At 33.2% G+C, this 25,006-nt stretch overlaps 1 protein-coding gene and 1 long non-coding RNA gene across 2 annotated transcripts in view; one reads left to right on the top strand and one right to left on the bottom strand.

Annotated features, from left to right (window-relative positions):
• Nucleotides 1-1,461: 1,461 nt before the first annotated feature.
• LOC131531771 (probable phospholipid-transporting ATPase IIA) overlaps nt 1,462-25,006 on the bottom strand; it is a 59,157-nt gene continuing 35,612 nt past the window's right edge. The window contains exons 18-28 of the mRNA XM_058762801.1: nt 20,549-20,719; nt 19,923-20,021; nt 17,186-17,275; nt 15,809-15,953; nt 14,862-14,926; nt 12,924-13,079; nt 11,576-11,640; nt 10,197-10,305; nt 10,058-10,115; nt 7,780-7,983; nt 1,462-2,539 (exon numbers count right to left, since the gene is read on the bottom strand). Of these exons, the coding sequence (XP_058618784.1) occupies nt 2,403-2,539; nt 7,780-7,983; nt 10,058-10,115; nt 10,197-10,305; nt 11,576-11,640; nt 12,924-13,079; nt 14,862-14,926; nt 15,809-15,953; nt 17,186-17,275; nt 19,923-20,021; nt 20,549-20,719 (1,299 nt within the window). The 3' untranslated portion in view covers nt 1,462-2,402. The remainder of the gene's footprint in view (nt 2,540-7,779; nt 7,984-10,057; nt 10,116-10,196; nt 10,306-11,575; nt 11,641-12,923; nt 13,080-14,861; nt 14,927-15,808; nt 15,954-17,185; nt 17,276-19,922; nt 20,022-20,548; nt 20,720-25,006) is intronic.
• Nucleotides 21,448-25,006, top strand: part of LOC131531773 (uncharacterized) — a 6,334-nt gene continuing 2,775 nt past the window's right edge. Inside the window, exons 1-2 of the long non-coding RNA XR_009268781.1 lie at nt 21,448-22,558; nt 22,651-22,687. This is a non-coding gene — a long non-coding RNA (uncharacterized LOC131531773). The remainder of the gene's footprint in view (nt 22,559-22,650; nt 22,688-25,006) is intronic.

Genomic DNA, 25,006 nt, shown 5'->3' with positions numbered 1-25,006 from the left:
TTTTAAAATATATACAAATACAAAATAGTTCAAATGTAATAATATTTCACAATTTTACTGTTTTTACTGTATTTTTAATCAAATAAATGCAGCCTCGGTGAGCAGAAGAGATTTCTTTCAAAAACATTAAAAATCTTCTTTACCCCAAACTTATGAAAGATAGCATATACATATATGAAGGGCAGAAATCGTACTGTATTAAGAAACAGGCAAAGAACTGGTTAAGAAAAGATTTTTATTTTAAACATCTCTTATCCTGAGACACATTCGTCCCTTTTTTGTTCTGCAAGTATTAGAGTGCAAATTCCAACACAAATAAGAAAAATTAATAAATAAGAGCCATTTTTTTTGTTATTTACAATTCAGCAGATTACATTACCAACCGAAAAAATACTTTCATATAAACATAAAAAAACACAAGAAGGTAGTCAGGTGAAGATCATGGCATTCGCTCTAAGTCTAGGTCCACATCACAATCAGTACAAACTCTGATCCATGCAAGAGAAGTGTCAGTTCGACAGAATAAAGTGTCTGAAGGTGAAAGAGAGAGTATGGCACAGTTACAGAAAACACAGACACCAACATAGTGATCAATGTTAAGTGCACGTCACATTCAGCATCATTTACAGAGACAAACGGCGGCTTTTAAGGACACCTCGAGGAGAAGATTACAAGGTTTAGCTAGGACTGATGCATCATGGGGTTTGGCCCTGTAAACCGGTGATTGAGAGCAGTCTGAAGGAGTGTAGGTGTATGTACGGCTCGTAATGGTCAGACGGGGTGCAGAGCGTCAGAGGTCACCGCATGAGTGGACAAACAGTGGAAATAGCACTGGTTTTTATGGCACTGTATCATCCGTGTTTATTCAAAAACCCTACAGTGTGCAGCAGAGGTGGGTTAGTATGCGAATTGGTTAGTATGCATTGCTTCCAGTTAACTTAGTAAATTCAGTGCCCAATCAATCACACGCTCAAACTAGCACAAGAACAATCTGAACATCCTTTCCAACAATCACACATATAATAATAATAATAATAATAATAATAATAATAATAATTCGGTAACACTTTACAATAAGCTTCCATTTGTTAACATTACTTAAGTTCTTCAGTTAATACGAACTAACGATTAAAAATATTTATTTTGCATTTGTTAATCTTAATGCTAATTTCAACATTTACTAATCATATTACATTTAATTGATATATTATTAAAATCAAATGATGTATCAAATATAATTGGACCTGAGCTGACATGAACAAACAATGAACAGTTGTATTAAAAAAAAAAAATCAAAAGTTGCATTTAATATAATAATAACAAAGCTATGTGTGTGGGTATATATATATATATATATATATATATATATATATATATATATATATCAAAATATGATTTAATCAACATGAGCTCTGTCATGAACAAACAATAGACAGTTGTATTCAAAAAATTTGATATATATATATATATATATATATATATATATATATACACATGTGTGTGTGTTTGTGTATCTTTGATATCTATATACATTTCTTGTTTTAACTAATATTAAAAGTATTAATAAATGTTGAAATTAACATAGTATTTATTAGTCTTCGTTAATGTTAGTTTTATACACATGCACACACACACATACAGACAAATTATTACACAATTAACATTGTATTAATTAACAACATATTACAAAATTAAAATTAAGTATTGTTAACAAATAGTTAGCAAACAAAGTTACCTAACATTACCAAATAATACTATTTAACAATAGCTATTAGTTATTGTCTGTTAATGCATTAACTATCATTAACTAATGGGGCCTCATTATAAAGTGTCACCAATATTAGTGTTTTTTTTTTCAATCATTTTTGGTTGTTCAACAGATACGTTCTGTTTTTAACCTGATCAAGTCACATGTATCAGCATATTCAGTAGTTTTGGAAAGAAATAAAAAAGTACCAAAAACACCATAAAATAAGTTAAACTCCAATTTCCCTTTTCCCCTTTGTGCAATTTTTTCCTTTTCACATTACAATACAAACGCACAACAAAACTGAAATCGAGACGCGTAATAGCACTAGATTATTAAATCTTACGGAAAAACTTCCCTGTTGTCTGATGGACGATTCCCAAAGCTAAGCAGTGTGTTTAGTCTTCCTCAGTGAGAGTGATTCACCGAAAGCTAAACGCTGGAGAAATTACATGATTCAGAGCGAATGGCGCTCGCCGCGTCTGGACTTCACATCACACAAGCGTCCATTCTTGTAGCGTCCATTCTAACCAGACTGACAAACCAGAGAACTGACCAAAACAAATGCAACATCAGACGTGTTATTTTAGCATCGGGGTGAATCAAACCTGACGTTGCAGCAGTTTTAGGCTTGTTTGAGGAGGCAGTGAAGGGCTCAGGAGGTCAGTTTGGAGTAGCTGGGAGGCGAGAAGCGCCGGCGCAGGTATTTGAGGATGTAGAGCGGCAGACAGCTGACCAGAGTGATGGCCGTCACCTTCCACACAAACGACAGGGTGGCGATGAAGTACACATCTGTCAGGGACACAAATCAAAATGCTGTTAGTGTGCGGCTCCACTGGGATGTTGTTGAACATCTGCTCATGTTGGATTCAATCACACAAACTCTACACAAGCTGGCAAGAGTTTCTTGATCTGGCAAGCTCTAATCTGATTGGCCGGCTTTACGCAATTTCCGGGAATTAGAGTGGAGTTTTTGATTAGTCATGTTTAGAAGATTTGGGACAGTTTGGAGCATTTGGAAAGGTCTGAATAAGTTTGGAAGATTAGTGGTATCAAATCTTTTAAAGATATTATTATTTTTTTAACTAACTGACATTTTGTGACTGTATATCTCACAATTGTGACAATTTCTTACCCTCATCTCAAAAAATTTTTTTTTCTCTTTTCCATTTGCAAAACTTTTTATAATTCACCAATTTGTTATTTATTTGGAGCCACTTAAAAAAAGAAAAAAAGAAAAAAGATTGTGGTATCTAGTATTTCAGACCAGGGCTATTATAGTTAACTAAAACTACAGCTATTTAACTTAACTTTTTTTATTTTTATTTTTTACTTATTTCAGCTAGTTGCCAAAGCAACATTTCTAATTTTTATGTAGTTTAAGTTGATAAAATGATTACAACTGAAATTAATAAAATTATAATAAAAGTAATAAAAACTATACAGACATATTAAAAAAAAAAATTAAAATATAAAATAATATACAACAATATAATACAATAATATAAAATAATATACAATAAACAATATTTTGCTTTCTACATGGGAGGGACTTTTGTGCAAGTTGTGCAAACGGCCACATAATCTATACATTTAATTAACCTTGTTTGTGTACAATTATTTTCAGTTAAACTCTCAAGCAAAAGAAAAATTTGAAAAATTCACTATAAACATTTATTAAATGTCTTTTAAGATTTATACACAAATTTTTGGGTGGGTAAGATTTTTTTTATGTTTTTTGAAAAATCTCTTATGTTCATCAAGGCTGCAATTATTTGATCAAAAATACAATAAAAACAGTAAAATATATTTACAATTTAAAACTGTTCTATTGTAATATATTGTAAAATGTAATTTATTGCTGTGATCAAAGCTGAATTTTCAGCATCACTACCCCAGTCTTCAGTGTCACATGATCCTTCAGAAATCATTCCAATATGCTGATTTGGTGCTTAAGAAATGTTTATTATCATAGCTAATCAATGTTGATTTTGCCAGTGGCATTTGTGATATTGATAAAGTCTGGTCTGTTTCATGTTTCATGTCCAAGTTGCACACTCACATAAAAGTTTCCCATCAAGGCTTTTGTTCTATTCTTGTTCACGAAATGTAAAACCCTGCTGAATAAGCCTTTGGCTCTTTTTTAAACCTTTATTCCCAGAAATGTAGGGCTTGTGAAACGCTCTCAGACCACAGTCAGGTCAGACTGGGATCAAACGTGTTGTGCGATTGCTGGAAAGCGGTGTTTGTTTAGTGTGGTCAGGTGCCACACACCGCTGGAGCGCTGCGCCGGCCCAATGCCTCATCAACACCACTGAAAGAATACTTCAGCCCGAGACGGACACAAGTCATCTCCACCATCATGGATCCATCATCTTCTCTGCAGCAGATCCAAGAACGAATTCTCCAAGTGACGTTGGTGGGCAAAAGGAGGTTGGGTTGAAGGTCTTGGATGCATTACCAACGGATTTTTTTTTTTTTTTGATAAAAAAAAAAGACTACTAAATGCAGTGTCTCCACACCTTTCCACCAATTCATTTCCATGATGCTTCTATTATTATTATTTTTTATTTATTAATTTTTTTTGGATAAGGATTAGGCTGGATAAGGATTTTTTTTAAGGATCTCATGTATATAGTAAATATAGTAAAATATATTTTTAAAAATTCTAAAATGAATACAAAAATATATTTTCAATCAAATTTTAAATTCATTAAAAATTTAAAATTAATTATTTTATATAAAGTGCTGCCACAAAAAAAGAAAAAACAACTTAAATTTTACAAACAAATACTACCAATAAAACTAGAAAACTGTTAAACTATTTAAATAACCATTATTATATTATTTCGCATATTGCTAAAATTTTATTTTATATTTTATTTTATATTTAAAATGTACATTTTATATGCATTATTTAAAACAAATATGCAAATAATAATGCAAATAAATGATATAAAAAGTGCAATTGATAAAATATTAAAATTAATATTTGTTTTATAATAAATAATTTTCTAGTAGTTTACGTTTTTCACATTTCTAATGTATTTGTTATTTTATATATAAAAACGTGCACTCTCAAAAAACTTCTGGTACTAAATATTTATGAGCTGAGTGTAACAAAAAACAAAAAACAAACAAACAAAAACCCCAAACTAAATTTTATTGCTAAAACAATTAAGCAGATAAATTTGTTATTATAAAATACCAATAAAACTAAATAAAATTAATAACCAATTATAATATTATTTTGCATACTACTCTATTTTATTTATTATGAAAAATAAAATTTCATATTCACTATTTTATAAAAAGTGCTAAAAACAATAGTAGATAATTTTACGCTAAATACTACAAATTAAACTAAAACAATTAAACCAATTATTATAATACTATTTTGAATATCACTTTAAAGAACTAAGCTACAAGGTTGTCTCTGCAGGGACGCGTGAAATTCAGTTCATCCCAAGGAATCATCGAAATGAACCGATTCAATTTACAGATTCATTTACTAACACAGTGCATGTTTAAGTATAACCTCAGTTTTTTCGGCTGTAAACAAATGTGACAAAAACAGCGATGCTTGTTGAAACAAGCAGCAGCTTGTTAGTAGAGAAGCTGCTCTATTATGAAAACCACAATAATGTAAATATGTGAATCCTTGATTGCTTTTCCTTGTAAGAAAGTGTGTACTCTTGAAATGGAGAAGCACTCGGATAAACAGAGACCTTGGCCAGAGTAGCATCAGCGCAGCAGGAAATGAGAGCAGGCTTGTGGTATTTCCCTCTGCAGCGCCGTGGGCCGCAAACACAGCGGACGGGACAGAAACGGCCACAGCCGCACTGGAATGCTGACTCAGCGAGTCCCGCACATTTTAGAGATTCACTCCGAACTCTCTCTGAGGAGCACAGGAATGGCTGTGTGGAATGTGGCCACATTCTTTACCTGCACGTCCGAAATTCTGACGTCAAGATCGTTCAATAACAACAGGATTTAATGACGATAATAGGATATAAAGCAGTAGCAAAAACCTTGAGCAGAAAGCATAGATGAAATATATAATGCCACTAAAATGAAGAGGACACGAACAAGATTAAAAATATTAATCACACCGCAAGACCATTTCAGTAATGTATTAGAAGTGAAAAAAAACTATACTTTATAGTTGACTGATGACATTAATAACTGGAAACATTTATTAAATTTTTTCTGAATTATGTTTAAATGAAACATTACCTAATTAAATTTGCGCTAATTTGCATACATTTCTAGAAGAGAAATCTGAACAAAACCAGGTTGAAAATTCCTGTTTCATTTTGTTTTTAGGCAAATGATATATGAACAAACCCTTCTGTAAAAAAAAAAGAAACTTCATAATATAGAGAAAAAAAAACTTCTGAGATGAAATATTTGTATTTAGCATTACATTTTTTTTTTTACATTTCTTACATTTTACAAACAAATACTACCAACAAAACTAGCAAACTGTTCAATTATTTAAATAACCATTATTATAATATTATTTTGCATATTGCTATATTTTATTTAAAATATATTTAAAAATGCACATTTTTATATGCATTATTTTACAAAAAGTGCTAAAACAATTGATAATATTATATTTTAATTAATTTAATATTTTATTTTAAAACAAATATTTTTCTAATAGTTTACATTTATCACATTTTTAACATAAAATGTATTATTATTATTTATTTTTTTTAAAAGTGCACTCACAAAAAGGAACTTCTGGGACTAAATATTTTTGAGCTGTAACAATAAAAAAAAAAAAAAAAAAACCTACCAACCAAACAAAGCAATTTTATTGTTGTCTAAAACAATTAAGATAAATTAAATCTAAAATAAATAAATTTCAAGTCGGCTCCTTGTGGGCAGCGTGCCGACATACAGTGCCATTGCGCTTCGGGCGTCCCAAGTTCAAGTCCCGACTCGCGGACCTTTCCCGATCCTATCCCCCTCTCACCCACTTCACTTCCTGTCAACCTATACTATCCTAACTAAATACAACACCAAAAAAAGATTTGAGCAGAACTAATTTTTGTGTAAATCGTTCGTAAAGTTGTTCTGATGTAAATTTCCGGATTCATGAAAGTGTTCGTATTTTCAAAATGTTAGTTGGTGCGAAAGAAATGTACACCTGCTCCCTACCACACGTAAATGGTGCGTAAAACGTTCTGTGTTCTTTTTGGCAAACTGATGACACTGAATTTTGATGCACTGCCATCAAAATATTTTACAAGTTTGTTTGCTTTGTTTTTCTGTAGCTGAGAGTTGCTAAACTGTTTATCTTTGGGTAAATAGTGCTTTTCACTGTCACTTTTTAGCCAGCCGTCCAATCAATGGAGGAGGGGCGGGACAAATACTACACCGACTAATCATCCTACTTGTACAACAACTAAACAACAATAGAGAAGTTAATATTGCTGGTTACTGCATTTTCATATTCAGTAATAGTCTTCAAAATACTAGTAATACGTTACTGCCGTGGATATTCCACATCATAGCAACCAAAGTGTTTCAGCTGGAAAAGCGCTGTGCAACCAAAGTGTTCTCAAGCGCCACCAGCAGGCCGTTTTAAGAAGAGCGCCTGACATTTTTCAGCTAGCTAAAAACGCTTTGGTGGACACGCGTTATTGAATATTTATTGTTAAGCATATGGCCTATTAGTCTTTTTTGCATTTATGCAATATACTGGAGCCAAACCTGAGAAAGTAGACCAGAATATTCCACTGCGTTCCTGGACACGCAATTTGCGTAGCTGTAGTCAGGGAATATGCTAATTGTGTACGAGCGTGCACGAGCGTCCTATGTACGAATGATTGGAACTCATTAACATACGCATGTTTAACTATCAAATCGGAAGTTTACGAAGCGTTTGTGAATCCGGAGGAGAGTTTTCGGGAAGGTCCTTTTTACGTGCAAATTACTCAGAATTTACTCCTACATTTCTGAATGTTTCATGAATGAGGCCCAATGACTCTGGAAGCAGTGTGTGTATAATGCAGACTCACCGATGAACTCGTGTAAGAAGACGAGGGATGCGATGTAGCAGGCCAGACTGAGGAGTTCGGCTACGATCATCAGCCAGTGCCATGTCTGCACGGTCAGCGCCACCATCAGCAGCTCCGTCAGGATCAGAGACGTGAACGAGATCGCCACGATGTGCACAAACTCCGACTCGAACAGCAGCAGAGCCCCGTACATGATGATGCTACCTGAAGAGACGTCAGGACACACACATATTAAAGATGATGAAGAGACTTGTAGCAGTGTGCTGTCATGCCATAAAACCTATATCATTATGTTACACAATCATATTTGATAATCATATTTTTTTTCCCTCCCATATTTTTATGTATTATTTTATATATAAAAAAGCTCTAATAAAGAAGAACTTCTGGGACTAAATATTTTTGAGATAACTAGAAAACTTTTATTTAAATAAATTACACAAATATTATTTTGTATATAATAAAATAAAAATAAAAATAAATACAAAATATATTTTTAATTATTTACAAATTTACATATTTTTATTTTTATTCATTTATAAAAGTACTCTCAAAAAGCTGTAGGCATTCATGAGAGAAAAAGAAAAGAGACAAAAAGAAACTTTGGCCTTAAATTATATTAATCCTCAGACGAAGAACTATTACATTTGCAATAATATATGTAATATATAATAAAATATATTATAAAAATACAAATGAGAAATTATACATTATAAACTATATTGCTAAAAAGTATACCTATATGTACTGCTCAGACTAAATACATAGACTAAATCCTTGGTCAACAAAACATAAATATACATATTCACACATATAATTAATATTAGTACTGTCAAAGGATTAATCGCGATTAGTCGCATCCAAAATAAAAGTTTTTGTTTACGTAATATATCTGTGTGTACTGTGCATATTTATTATGTATATATAAATACACACACACACGCACATACACTGTATATTTAAGAGAAATATGTTTATATATTAAATATATATATATATATATATATATATATATATATATATATATATATATATATATATATATGATGACTCATTTGCCAATATAAATGGCATGAATATAAATACATACATGTAAATATTTTCAAAATATATACTGTATATGTGTGTATTTATATATACACATAATAAATATACACAGTAGTACACACATATATATTATGTAAAGTTTAACAAAAACTTTTATTTTGGATGTGATTAATCTCGATTAATCGTTTGACAGCACTAATAAATATGCATATTTAGAAGTACATATTTAGCAAACGATTCAATAAATTACACAACACAATCAACAGGTACACTGAAATTAAAATATGCAATTTCTGAAATAATATGTATAATGGATATGTACAAATATATGTGTTATATATATATATATATATATATAATTAGAATTATTATACAGTATTACATAGATTTGTGTGTGCAGGTTATTATTGGAGTAAAGGATTGGGAAGTTGGTTCTTTCAAGTTAAATAAAGAACTTTTGTCTATTCATTTTTAGCTGCAGATATATGACAAAGGTCAAGATGAAAAGAAAACATTTGTCTCAGAGCGGAGGATTCACTTTATGAGAGCACAGAAAGATTGTCCTATCTGCCATCTCAGGAAGAGGAAGAACACTTCCATGGATTTAGCTGTTTTTGAGAGCTTCCTGTCCTGAAGTGTTATTGTGACCTTTGAACTCGAACGCAAACACCACCGAGACTGAAAAAAGTGATTGATGCATACATGAAATTCGCTCTATTTAAAGCACAAATGCAAACATGCTGTAGACCGGGAACCGAACCCAAAACACAAAGAGCAGAATAAGCTGCGTTTGGGTGAAAGCAGCTCACGGACAGAGATGAGTAATGAGGGATACAGGACGTCTCTTCTGAAAAATACCCAGCGCAGTCTAATGCAAACACAATCACCTTCTAAAGCAACGGTGTGGCGCTGAGAGATTTACACACAAAGACAGCTCAAACAGCCATTGTGGAAAACCTCCTCGTGTTATTGGGCTATTGTAGCCACAGACACAAATAAACTATTCAGCGCAGGCGAGCGAAAACACGTGCGTGGGTTTGTTTGGATGAAACAACATTGACATTCGCACAGAGCTGCTGTTTTCTTAACATCCTCTGAATGGACGTTACAATCACAGTTACGCTTCGTTCACCGCTAGACATAAATGCTCTCCTCAATTTACACACTATTACTCGTTGAGTGAAGTTCATGCATCGCACCATATGGCAGAACAACCAGATTATTCGCTTACCTTGGTAGATACTGATCAAGACCCATATTAAGAAGGTTTTGAATGAGAGAGGCCGTCCCTGAAAACAAATACAATTTGTTTCAAAAAATGATTCATTAATTAAATAGTCTTAGGTTATTAATTTGATAGTCTAAGATACCTTTAGAAGATCTTTGTAAAGTTCAGGATATAACATGGCCACCTCAGACTTGACATCTTTATCCAAAACCAGAGAGAAAACAGGGAACATGGTGTAGATAGTGGAGTATCTGTGAGGAACATAAACAGAGAAATCATTATAATGTAATATACTATAATATATTATAATATGCTATTTATGCAGCATTGCTAGGGCTGCATTTATTTGATCAAAATACAGTAAAAACAGCAAAAATATAAACTGTTTCTACAATTTAAAACAACATTTAAAGTTCTGCAATTATTTTAACAGTTTAAATACAATTATAATAAAAGTATATTTTATGTTTTAAAAATAATGTAAACATTCATTATTATCAATGTTGAAAACAGTTGTATTGCTTCATGTTTGTGTATATACACATACAAACATGCATACATACATATACATATATATGTATATTTCTATTCTTCGATGAATAGAAATTTTAAAACATTTATTTAATACAAAAAATTTATATATACACACACACACACACACACACACATATATATATATATATATATATATATAAATAAACATTATAGATGTCTCAGTCACTTTTGATTAATTTAATGCATGCTTGCTGACACATACACACCATTTTTCATGAAGAATGCATAACTTTTATGCTATATGCCATTTTTTGATGTTTTTGCTTTCCAAACCATCAGACTCCATCAGTTTCCAGTCATTCAAAACTACTAGATTAGGATTTTTTAAAAGTAGAGTCTGCAGTCACGAAAATCTATTTCTAGCCAATTAAATATATATTAAAGCAAAGCATAAAAATAATTTTTTATTATTTTTTTTATTATACCGACTATGGATCTTTTCATGCTTTTCTGAGATTTCTCATAACTTCTCCAGCACAGGAAAATTCTATTTGAGCCAGTAATAGAAAACATCTTTAACTCTGACATTTATCAGTGAATAAAAGTAAAATGCACCAAATGTAGTAAAATCTTTGACATTTTTCTGGCTTGTACAAGTTACAAGCCTGTATTTTATATGCAGAGAAAGTCAAAGTGACAGATCTAGATTGACATCTGTACTAGTGTGTGTGAAGTTTCATCTTGTTCCTCTCTCTGTCCTGGACTGTCTTGGAGAGTTTCATCACTTTCCCTGAATTAGACGAGACCTAAGCCTGTTCGCTTTAACCCCTTGATCGTTTCAGACTTCACAAAGAGTCTTTTGATGTGCATCAGCTCTGATCCTCTTCTTCGAACTCAGTGGCCGTGACTCTCGATGGAACAAAACCCTCAGCGATCTTCAAATGTCAGAGCTGTCTGAAACACATGGCTGAAATGCCAGCGAGATTTCAGCAAGTGCAAATGAGTCATCAGCACTCACACACTCACCCGATAATGAGGAAGCCTTGATAAAGTGGAACAGATGCAAAGTAGAAGACAGAGGAGAACACGGCCTGTGGAAACATCAGCACAAACATCAGACAGCAGGCAACCAAAGCCTTGCTATATTCATTGGTCCTGCCACTTCTCAGTAGGGCAATGGTATGACAGTAAAATAAATCCATTAGAAGGCAATAATGTGGTACTTTGAGATATATAATTATATATATATATATATATATATATATATATATATACACACCATGGTACCAAATTGTTACCATGTGCAGGTGAAAGCGTATTGCACGTGTTCAAAAAACCTTTGCATTATCATATTATCATGTCCAAAAATGTGTACAACTGCATCCAAAATGTTTCGCTTTATCATATTTTTTGAATGTGGTACACGATGAGATAAAATAAAACAAACAAATAAATAAATAAAACTAAAAAGTAAATAAAATATTTAAAAATACCATGATACATGACCAAAAAACACGACATTACCATGGTATCATGTCCACAAATTACATTCATACTATGGTTGTATCATGGTATATGTACCATGGCCTTAGATAATAATAACATGATACCAATATATACTGATAAATACCATGCTATTAAATGATTAACATGTTCAAAGCTATTTTTTTCTTTGTAAATGTCCACAAACTATGGCAATTAATCAATTAAAAATAAATAAATTAATTAAGATAAATATTACAGTATTACCATAGTTTTCATGTCTAAAAAAAAAACAAGGAATTACCATTATACACACACACAAATTATGGTATTAGGTTGGGATCATTTTTTTTTAAATACACAAATTATAATAATATTTAAAAAAAATGTCAAAATAAATCTAAAAAATTATTAAAATGCAATTATAAAATACAATAGTATTGTCTTACAAAACATGGAATTACCATTGTACACATGCAAAAAATAATGGTAATACCATAGTATTATGTCCAGAAATAAATAATATAATTACAATAATAAAAATAAATATCACATGCAATTTTAAACAAATAAAATGAAATAAAATATTACATTATTACCATGGAACATGTCCAAAAAAAATATGATAATACACTGGTATCGTGTACAAAAATCATACTAATACTATGGTATATGCTCATAAAAATAATAAATTAAATTAATATTACCATGGTAGTTTGTTACCAGTTTTATTATACTAACATTAATGTGTGTTATACCAGGGTAAATATGGTAGAGTTTTGCCTAATACAAGTGGTTGTTTTCTTTGAAAGCCCTCATCGCTGCAGTGTGTTTATGTGCGGCTGCTGTGATTGATGGGCTAGCGGTGGATAATTACTGCAGCAGACGCTACCTGCATGGTGCTGATGCAGAGACTCCGGTGGATGACAAACTGGCTGAGCGCGGCGGAGCGTTTGTAGCTGTTCCTGCCGTGGACCATGAGCAGTCTGCCCAAGTGCTTAAACTGAGTGATGGAGAAATCTGCAGCCAGAGACGCCTGCTTCCCTTCCTGCACACGCAGAGAAACAAACAAACAGCTCAGAGCACTCACACGCAGCTTCCGGACAGCAAGCAACAGTGTTTTCTAGATTAAGCCGGCCTATATTAAGCATGTTTTGGATCACTGGGACGTTCAGGAGTGAGTGAGTGAACCAAAACAACGGCCCACGTAACCAGGTCAAGTCAATCGAGGCTTAAGCCGTGTTAGTCACGAATGACTCAATATCAATTAACTGTCCCATAACGTCTCATTTTGATGACCTGGAAACCTCGCTCGGGCCACCACAACTGGGTCAAGTTGGCTTTGTAGTATTTTAGGTACATTTAGACTCATAAAACGTCTGACGTCTAAAATGTGTTTCTAAACTGGACGTCCACCTCAGGGTGGGATTCCTGAAATCAGACCATCCTGAAATAAATGTAGCGTCACTGAAGTTTCTGACTTATTTTGAAATTTTTGGTCAACACAGCTAGGTTTATGAAAAACTATTACATTCTTAGCTGAACTATTTATAATAAAATAATATGCAATAAAATGTAATAAAATAAAAATGTAAACAAATAAAGAAACTGCAGATAAATTAGTGCTATTAAGACGGACGGTTCCAGCCTTGATTAATCAAAACAGTTTAGAATATGAAAAACTATTAAGTATTATAATTAAAGAATCATCATAATAATAATAAAAATATATTAACTATTTATATAAAATAAAATATAGATAAAACAAGATAAAATAAATGTAAATAAATAATTTTAAAAACTGCAGATAAATTAGTCGAACACATTAATATTTCTGATATTAAGATTAAGAACAGCTCGGAATATTAAAAAAAACAAACTGTTAAGTATTATGATTAAAAAATGACTATTAAAAATCAAATCAAATAAAAATAAACAAACTGCAGATAAATTAGCCGAACACATTAATATTTCTGATATTAAGATTAAGAACAGCTCGGAATATTAAAAAAAACAAACTGTTAAGTATTATGATTAAAAAATGACTATTAAAAATCAAAATCAAATCAAAATAAATAAACTGCAGATAAATTAGTTAAACATATTAATATTTATGATAAAGATGGATGGCTCCTGTCTTGATTAATCTAAACAGCTACACATTTTGAAAAACTACTAGCTAGTATAATTAAAGAATCACAAAAAATAACCCAACAAAAAATATATATAGCTATATATAAAAATAATTATTAGTCGATACAAACTAATATATCCCTAACTGAACCATTTATATAAAAACAACATAAAATAAAAATCTAAATTAATAAGAAAAAAGCTGTAGATGGTCCTAATTAAATCAACACAGCTATAAAAAACTATTAATAAACTAGATAACTACTATTATTAAACTAAATAAACTCGTCAGTTGAATGCTAGTGCGCTCAATATAGTGTGGCCTCATATGCCTTACTGCTTAAGTGAAATGAAATGAATATAAATAATGATTACCTAATAAATTTGTTTCAGAGGCTGTGAAAGTTATTACTATTTGAAGAAAGATTATAAAACAGACACTGTATTATTTAAAATAACATGAATAAGTCCAGGAACTTTTTTTATTTTTTATTTTATGATCTCAGTTGTGGGAAGTTGTAGCTTATAAATGTTTGAAGTGATTTTGCATGAGAACATTGCTGAGCTTTCAGTGTCATGTAAGAAATGTGAGAATCTGTGTAACGCAAGTGTGTTTGACACAGATGGACGGAAGCCTCCGGAAGCAGGCGGCAGTGTGTTTGACAGGACTGCTGCTCTGGGAAGTGGTAGCTCTTACTTTGCCCTCCACTCCCACGCCACAGTCTGCTTCCTGGATCATGCTGACATCATTTCCTCCATCCCCTGAGAAAGAGAAAACAGCGAGTGAACAGCTGGTGCCGTGACCCAGATTGAGACCTTATGACAGGGCAGTGTCATATTAGTATCACTGATATTTATTTATTTATTTTTTTGTTATTTTTATTAGTTTTTTTTTATTTATTTGTTTACTTAGTTTTAATTATTTTATTACTTCAACTTAAAATAAATGAAAATGAGACATGTTGCCTTGGCAACTAGCTGAAATAAAATAACTGAAATTTTATTGTATTTCAGGTAACGCTTATTTTATTTCAAGTAACAATTTTTTTTTTTTTTTTTCTAAATAGTTTTACTTTTAGTTAATGATAATAACCCTAACTGATATTAAGTCACGTCAAGACTAAACATGCAATGGAAAGTTACATAACTAAAAAATAAAATTTAAATATATAGATGACCATATCAGTATATTGGTATCTGTAAATATTTATGCTTATTTATTTATATTTATATTTATAAAAATCACAGGTTTGATCAGGGTTGGAGCTAAACTCTGCAGAAAAGTGGATCTCGTGAGCCAGATTTGAGGATCTCTGCTCTAAACAGTATTAACCAGTTATTTTATTATCTATTTATGTTATCTAGATTTCTACATTACAATGTATTCCTGATTTATTCCTGATTTAATTTTAAGCATTTCGAATTCTAAATTATAGCTTTAAATGTCTATATCTGTTTATCCCTATATTAGTGATTAATAAAGATAAATAATATTAATAAATTAAAACTGTATTTATTCATGACCATAAGTAAATATAAACATATATATATATATAAAAAAACAAAGACTGCAATAGTGATTTAGTGTTAAGTGATTTAGTGGCACAGGAAGTGCACAGGGCCGAGAGGAAGTTGCATACTCACCCACGGCACAGGTGAGTTTGCCGGTCCGTTCCTGCAGCAGTCGAACGATCTGGGCTTTCTGTGTGGGAGCGCAGCGGCAGCAGACGACAGCTGGACACTGACACGCCAACTCCATAAACTCATACTCATAATACTTCAGACAGACCTGCAATAACAACACCAACAGGACTGAGAACAGGCCATTCACTGAGACAAAATGACACAAAACCTCCATAAATAAAACCTGAATCAAACTATTGATCAAACTGGTCATTTACTGAAAATGCAAACATCATGAGACACCTTAAAAATAAATAAATTAATTTAAAAAAAAAAAAAGATTTCACACAAATTACACACATTCAAGACAAATTATTCAAATTTTAACCTGGTACAATCATTATAACAATCATATTTTATACTAATATCTACAGATGTATCAATATTTAAAACTTTATAAACCGTAATTTCTAGCTTCCGCTAATTATCATTACGCTACACCAGCGTTCTACGTCATCCGCTTGAACGCCGCTCTCTTGTAAACGCGAGTATGACAATTAGTGGAAGCTAGAAATTACGGTTTATAACGTTTTAAATATGGATACTTTTCTTACACAAACACATCGCTTCACTTCAGAAGGCCTTTATTAACCCCCTGGAGCCGTGTGAGGCACTTTATATGATGGATGGATGCACTTTATTGGGCTTAAAAATCCCCCATTCACTGTCATTACAAAGCTTGGATTTTTTATTATTTTTTTTAATATAACTGTAATTCTATTCATCTGAAAGAAGAAAGTAATGGCTTGGATGGCTTGAGGGTGAGTAAATCATGGGGTAATTTTCATTTTTGGGTATCCCTTTAGATTGATCAAAAGTGACCGTAAATACGTTAAAAAAACGTTTCTATTTCAAATAAATGCTGTTCTTTTGAATTTTCTATCAAAAGAATCTGGAAAAAAATGAAAATGAAAAACTTGGATACTTGAAATGGATACTTGAGCAGCAAATCAGCATATTAGAATGATTTCTGACACTGAAGACTGGAGTAATAATGCTGAAAATTCAGCTTTACATCACAAGAATAAATTACATTTTACAATATATTCAAATAGAAAACAGTTATTTTAAATTGTAATAATATTTCACATAATATTACCGTTTTTACTGTATTTTTGATCAAATAAATGCAGCCTTGGTGCGAGTTCAGAGTCACTATATCTTTGTCTCTAGATTTTTATATTTTATCATGTGATAGATAAGTCAGATCACAAAATAATAGCACAAGTTGCATGATTTCATGTTTTATTGATGTGTCTACACAAACAGCGCGGCTCGAGTCTGTAACAGTGTTAGGGCTTTGTTCGAATCTAATGCGTACATGCAGGCTCACGTTACCTCCAGAGAGTCTCCCGATATCACCAGCGCGCAGTCGTGTTTCCTCCTGAATGCGTTGAGCTCAAGGTGGGCTTCGCTTCGAGTGGTTACCTGCAACCCATCGGAGAGCTGAGCGTCAGGACTGTTTTTTCTCACACAAACACACGAGCAGCCACTCGGATAATGATCTCAGAGACACCAGCGGTGAACCACAGCAAGATCAGCAGGCTGAGATATTAACTTCAGCTGTCAGTTGCGTGGCAGACCATGCCAGATTCAACTAGCTATCTGCTCAACCGTCTAAACTGTGAGGTCTACTTCGCCTGCTGTCTGCTAGTTTCACACAGGAAGTTCACTATAACTAACTGTTGCGTTTGTATTTACAGATGGCTTTGGGCAGATATTGCTTGCTCAAGACGTTAGATTAAAAGGTTAAATGAGTAAACGAACTCACTCTTATGTTGCATTCAAACCTATATGACTTTCTTACCACTGTGAACCACTAAAAGAGATGTTAGTAAGAATGTTCACGCTGCTCTTTTCCATACGCGAAACACCATACACGTTTGAAACAACAAGGTCAGTAAATGATTTTAAGGTGAACTATTCCTTCATAATTTTCCTAAAACATGAACCAAAACCAAATTTGGACACAAATATTTCTTGAGCAGCAAATCAGCATATTAGAATGACTTCTGAAGGATCACGTGACACTGAAGACTGGAGTAATGATGCTGAAAATTCAGCTTTGCATCACAGGAATTAACCCCCCAAAGATAATTTAAAGTTATTATTGAAAAATTCATACAGGGGCATTTTTTGCTCTCATATTATGAATTGTAGGGGCATATAACTACATTCTCAAAAGCTGCATTACAAACTATTTTTTTATGATTAATCTCAAAACATGAACCAAAACCAATTTTGGACACATAAATCCATCCAAAACTCCTCGCCAACAGAGAGGATGTTTTCTAATTGGTGGACGTTCACATAAGAGCAATTCATCTGTCAAATTCAAACACACCAGACCTCAATCTGGATGCCATTTGTGTCCAGCAGGAAGTCAATCCAGATGCCGCTACGATCCGCAGGGAACGAGGTGCCTGTTTTCATGTTGCGCCAGCCATTGTCTTCTGTTTCCAGGAACCGCTGCAGCGAGGAAGATTCAACCTTCCTCAGAGCGGCCTATCTTTCTGTGGCAGCACGCCACATGGGAACTCCATAAGAGCTCATAGAGTCACGTTTTACAGAGAAAGGGCACAGGGAGGCTTCAGGAAGCTACTTTCCCTGTTTGGATCAATGAAGGCTAGTAACTCAATCAAGCTTTGGAGCCCAATTGTGTTGGAGACATTTGGGTGTGAGAAGATTTATTGAGCTAGTACACTACTGTTCAAAAGTTGTTTTTCTAGAGAAATTCATAGTTTTATTCATCAAGTACCCATTAAATGGGTCAAAATTGTCAGTAAAGACATTTATAATGTTAAGGTTTATTTTACAAATAAATGCTTTTCTTTTGAACTTTCTATTCATCAAAGAATTCTGAAAAAAACAAACAAAAAAACAATGTATGGCAGTTTCCACAACAATATTAAGCAGCACAACTGTTTTCAACACTGATAATAATGAGAATTGATTCTTGAGCAGCAAATCAGTATATTAGAATGATTTCTGAAAGATCATGTGACACTGAAGTCTGGAGTAATGATGCTGAAAATTCAGCTTTGTATCACAGAAATAAATTACATTTTAAAATGTGACCCTGGACCACAAAACCAGTCTTAAGTGTCAATTTTTCCAAATTGAGATTTATACATTATCTGAACGCTGGATAAATAAACTTTCCATTGATGTATGGTTTGTTATGATAGGACAATATTTGGCCGAGATACAACTATTTGAAAATCTGGAATCTGAGGGTGAAAAAAATCTAAATATTGAGAAAACCGCCTTTAAAAGTTGTCCAAATGAAGTTCTTAGCTTATCTTCATGGAACATGATCTTTGCTTAATATCCTAATGATTTTTGGCATAAAAGAAAAATCGATAATTTTGACCCATACAGTGTATTTTTTTACCCCAGCGTCTTAAGACTGGTTTTGTGGTCCAGGGTCACATATATTCAGATAGAACACAGTTATTTTTATTTGCAATAATGTTTCACATTTGTACTGTATTTTTGATCAAATAAGTGCAGCCTTGATGAGCAAAAAGGTATCTTTTGAACAGTAGTGCATATTTCTGAAAGATTATGTCTCTATTTTGGTCAAGGAGGTATATAATATTGGGTATTGTTCCTATTCATTTCAGTGGCAACCACTCGACTGCCATCTTTGCACATGGGCTCTTGTTTCCATATTTTTTTTTTCTCTCAAAATGACATCCCGAAACACTGTTTGTCTGATGGCACCAAAATAACAAGCACACCCCAAACCCTTTACTAGAGGCCATCCAAAAAATACAAGTCTTTTCAAATTAAGAGCCTCTAGAAAGAATAGGGCACCACTAAAATATCTACTATAACATAATGAAAGATTTGCAACCCGAAAATAAGCATTGCTCATTTTTTCCTGCAGAGATCCTAGAGTTTGTTTAAGGATCTAGAGCCTGTTTCTACGGGTCAGGAAGAAAATGGGAAATATTTTCTGGTGCAAGAAACCTTATTACTTAACCTCATGGGGAAATAAATCATTGCAGAAGAATAAGATGTGACCTATTTAAAAATAATGGTTGAAATATGTAGTCCAGAGAGGACTTACAGGCCTGAACACGTGGATATCCTGATTGCGGGTCACTAGATGGGCGTTTTTGGCTGTGCAGGTTGCAGTCTCTAATTTGTCCCCGGTCAGCATCCAAACCTGGACAAAGAACAGGTTTAGTTAAATCAGGCTTGACATTGATGTACCCAAGTACTCGTGCTAACACGTCAACAAACAACTCATTTTAGAGGCATACAGTGAAATCCTACATGTGACAGACTATATACTTCTTAGAAAAATCAGTGGGGCAGTAACTTGAGGTACAAAAGTTAAAAAGTACATGTTTGTACCATATTTACCCCTAAATGATACACATTAGTACCTTTAAGGTACATATTATTACCTTTTGAAAGGGTACCGCCTCAGATTTGCAGTGTTGTAGAAATGCAACACTAGTGTCTTTCAGACATTTTAGTTTTCCAAATCAATCATGACGTTATAATGCATTGATAAATCCCATCTTTTCATTTTAATTTGAGTTTTTGTCCTAACCAGCTTCAACTGGCAAAAACGTTGCATGTCGAGACATTTTGATAAACGCTACTATTTTTGGCGCATTGTGTCGAGTAGCTCCGCCCACAGTGAAATCTCATTGTCTGTACATGTTTGTGCATGACGACACTGACTTTGATGCCAGCGTTGCGCAGTATCTCCAGAGTGGGTCTGACATCGGCCTGTAGCTGGTCCTCGACTCCAGTAAGACACAAGAGCTCCATCTCCATCTCCAGACTCTCTATCACTGTGGCGACCTTCAGCGAACGATCGTGAACGCTCAACTTGGCCTGGACGTAGCGAGCCTGCGGCACATGTGAATGACGTTAGACACAACATAAGTAATGCACATTTCTTAAGGTGGCAAAGATGCAGGGATTTCTTATTTACTGTATTTGCAATTATTTCATATGAAATACAGAATAGGAATTATACAAATTATGAATATCTTTAACATTTGGCATTTCTCATACATTTTGGCAACAAGTTTCCCAACAAGTAAATAAGGACTGTCAATAAATAAAAATAAAAAAAAAATTTTGTTTTGTTTTGCAGAGATTTTTCAAAGTTTTTATTTGCAGAAATCTTTATATAAATATAATGGATATATTTAATATGTATTTAATGCATACAGTTTCTCTTTTAAGGTAATAAACAATTTTGTGGGGGTCACTATTAAAATATTTTTAATGCCAAAATAGGTAAACATTTGTTGCATTAAAAACAATAATTCTACATGTCAATATAAATAAAATAATATTATTACATTTATTATTATTGTTATTATAAAAAAATCATAATCATTATTGTTATATTTATTGCTATTATTTAAAAAAATAAAAAATAACAATAGTTATTATTTAATCATAACAATAATTTAAGTATAATAATTATAAGTATTATTGTTGTTGTTGAATTAGTTATTAATTAAAGTATAATGATAATAATAATAATAATAATTATTATTATTATTATGCATTAAAATAGTAAAGCATATTGGCACAGAATTATAATTTTAATCGTTACACCAACACATTTTTTCAAACTGTGCATGGTAAATATATATTACATATGTGCACTATATTTAAAGACAAATCTTAGCACATAAAAACAGAGAATCACATTAAGTCTAAAAAATATTAAATTTATTGGTTTACTAGGCAGTACCCTACATTTATTTCCAATTTAAACAACTTGGGGGTCATAAAGCCCTGCTAATCTGAAAAATCCTCCTTGTTTTATAGTCATTTCCATTCTACAAACATCTATGGATCTAACAGATGCAATGACACATCGTTCATTACATTTGCTCATGTTTTTCCCATCTGCTATATCTATGCATCACGGTGATCAGCTAAAATGCATCTAACTCTGATCTCCAAACTGCTTTGTTTGTTTTTTTTTGCTGAAACCAAAGGAAACCTATCAGACATGTCAAATGAGAAAGCTCAGACCGCTGATACTCCATCAGCAGTCAAATAATCACTGTCAGAATCAAACAGCCTTGCGTTGACCCCTCAAACCGACGTGCCAGTCTGTTGAGTGAAGCCAGAGCACAGTTTTGAGGGCACGGCCCACAATCACAGTGAGATAAAGAGCAAACAATGTGTGCGCGAGTCACACAGGAACACACTCTCACTCGGTGACTCACACACTCGGTGAGTCACTGCCGCCCACCCGCTCACACACAATTACACACTTCAGCTCGGAGAGTGGGAACGTGGGCCTGGGAGAAGAAACAACTCTTTCTCTGTGCGTGTGGGCGGGGTAACTTTCGTTTTGGGGATGTTCCCTGTGGAAAACATGTTACATTTCTTTTTGACAATTACTGTTGACGATGGATGGTCGCTAGGAAACCGCTTAATCCGGCTAAATATAGATCAGCACCTGGATATTGTAGTTATAAACATCTAAAGGTCACCGTCTATACCAGCCGTTCTCAGGACCCATGTTTCACACACTGAACAAGCAGAACAAAATATGGACATATTGGCCAAATATTTGTTGAGCATAGTCATATTACCAAGCAACTGTAATATGAAATTGCACTATAATGGTTTGATTTCAGCTCGACTGGATTTATGGCCAGTGAACATCGAGAACAGAAGATATATGAAGTGTTTTCTCATAAATAACATAACACGGTTAGTTTCATGTTATTATTTAGTATTGTTTCATGCTGTCCATGACTTTTCCCATACTATGGAAGTCAATATATCTTTTTTGTGTTCAACAGAAGAAAGAAACTCATGCAGTTTTGGAACAACTTGAGGGTGAGTAAATGATGACAGAATTTTCATATTTGGGTGAACTATCCCATTAAGAACCACTGGTCTGTCTTTAAAACAAACAAACAAACAAATCCAGCTCCTCAAACCATTGATGCAAAAAATGAAGGCTGTCAATTTATTGTTTTTAATTACAAAAAGTGATCAAAATGATTTCAATGAATCATGCACTTTGTCTTTACCAGAGAAAGTCAACCTTGAATGTAGATCATTTGATTACATTTTTAATTTATTGACAGCTTTACAAAGGTGAATTATTCTGATGTGAGCTCGATTTATTTGTCATTTGACAGTGAAATAGCTGTCAGCCAGTTGTAACCGTCCGTGAAATGCATCACACAGTTGGTGACGTGTAAATCAGATGTGTATATATTTGTAATTTATGAATTATTTTATTATCTTTTGTACCAATATACACTACCGTTCAAAAGTTTAGGGACAGTACATTTTTTCCTCTTTTTTTTTGATAGAAATTAATGAATTGTTAAACTGATGAAAAGTGGTAAGACTTACATTGCTAGAAAATATTTATTTTTAATAAATTTGTTATTCAACAATGAATCCTGAGAAAAGCATCACAAGTAAAAAAAAATATATATATATAAATTAGGCAGCACAACGATTTCCCACATTGATAATAAATATGCATATTAGAATCATGGATCATGTGACATTGAAGGCTGGAGAAATGGCTGATGAAAATTCAACTTTTCATTGCAGAAATAAATTATATTTTAAAGTATATTAAAATAGAAAACCATTATTTTAAATTGAAATAATATTTCAGAATATTAAAGTTTTTTTCTGTATTTTTGATCAAATAAATGCAGCTTTGATGCGCATAAGAGTTTTCTTAAAAAAACATTCAAAATCTTACTGATGGCAGTGCATATTATATCTCTCTCTCTATATATATATATATATATATATATATATAGATATCCATATCTATATATATATATATATATATATATCTATCTATCTATATACAGGTGCTGGTCATATAATTAGAATATCATCAAAAGTTGATTTATTTCACTAATTCCATTCAAAAGTGAAACTTGTTTATTATATTCATTCATTACACACAGACTGATATATTTCAAATGTTTATTTCTTTTAATTTTGATGATTAGAGCTTACAGCTCATGAAAGTCAAAAATCAGTATCTCAAAATATTAGAATATTACTTAAGACCAATACAAAGAAAGGATTTTTAGAAATCTTGGCCAACTGAAAAGTATGAAAATGAAAAGTATGAGCATGTACAGCACTCAATACTTAGTTGGGGCTCCTTTGCCTGAATTACTGCAGCAATGCGGCGTGGCATGGAGTCGATCAGTCTGTGGCACTGCTCAGGTGTTATGAGCCCAGGTTGCTCTGATAGTGGCCTTCAGCTCATCTGCATTGTTGGGTCTGGTGTCTCTCATCTTCCTCTTGACAATACCCCATAGATTCTCTATGGGGTTCAGGTCAAGCGAGTTTGCTGGCCAATCAAGCACAGTAACACTATGGTCATTGAACCAGCTTTTGGTACCTTTGGCAGTGTGGGCAGGTGCCAAGTCCTGCTGGAAAATGAAATCAGCATCTCCATAAAACTTGTCAACAGAAGGAAGCATGAAGTGCTCTAAAATTTCTTGGTAGATGGCTGCGTTGACTGTGGACATCAGAAAACACAGTGGACCAACACCAGCAGATGACATGGCAGCCCAAATCATCACTGACTGTGGAAACTTCACACTGGACTTCAAGCAACATGGATTCTGTGCCTCTCCACTCTTCCTTCAGACTCTGGGACCTTGATTTCCAAATGAAATGTAAAATTTACTTTCATCTGAAAAGAGGACTTTGGACCACTGAGCAACAGTCCAGTTCTTTTCTCCACAGCCCAGGTAAGATGCTTCTGATGTTGTCTCTGGTTCAGAAGTGGCTTGGTAGCCCTTTTCCTGAAGGCGTCTGGCGTGGTGACTCTTGATGCACTGACTCCAGCTTCAGTTCTCTCCTTGTGAAGCTCTCCCAAGTGTTTGAATCGGCTTTGCTTGACTGTATTCTCAAGCTTGCGGTCATCCCTGTTGCTTGTGCACCTTTTCCTACCCAAATTCTTCCTTCCAGTCAACTTTGCATTTAATATGCTTTGATACAGCACTCTGTAAACAGCCACACCTTTCAGTAATGACCTTCTGTGACTTACCCTCTTTGTGGAGGTGTCAATGTTCGTCTTCTGGATCATTGCCAAGTCAGCAGTCTTCCCCATTATTGTGGTTTCAAAGAACAAGAGATACCCAGAATTTATACTGTAGGGAT

The sequence above is a fragment of the Onychostoma macrolepis genome, chromosome 23 (genome assembly GCF_012432095.1).
Source record: "Onychostoma macrolepis isolate SWU-2019 chromosome 23, ASM1243209v1, whole genome shotgun sequence".
In the NCBI taxonomy this organism is placed as follows: Eukaryota; Metazoa; Chordata; class Actinopteri; order Cypriniformes; family Cyprinidae; genus Onychostoma; species Onychostoma macrolepis.
The sequence above is the reverse complement of the archived record's forward strand: the minus strand, read 5'-3'. Positions and strand labels throughout refer to the sequence as shown.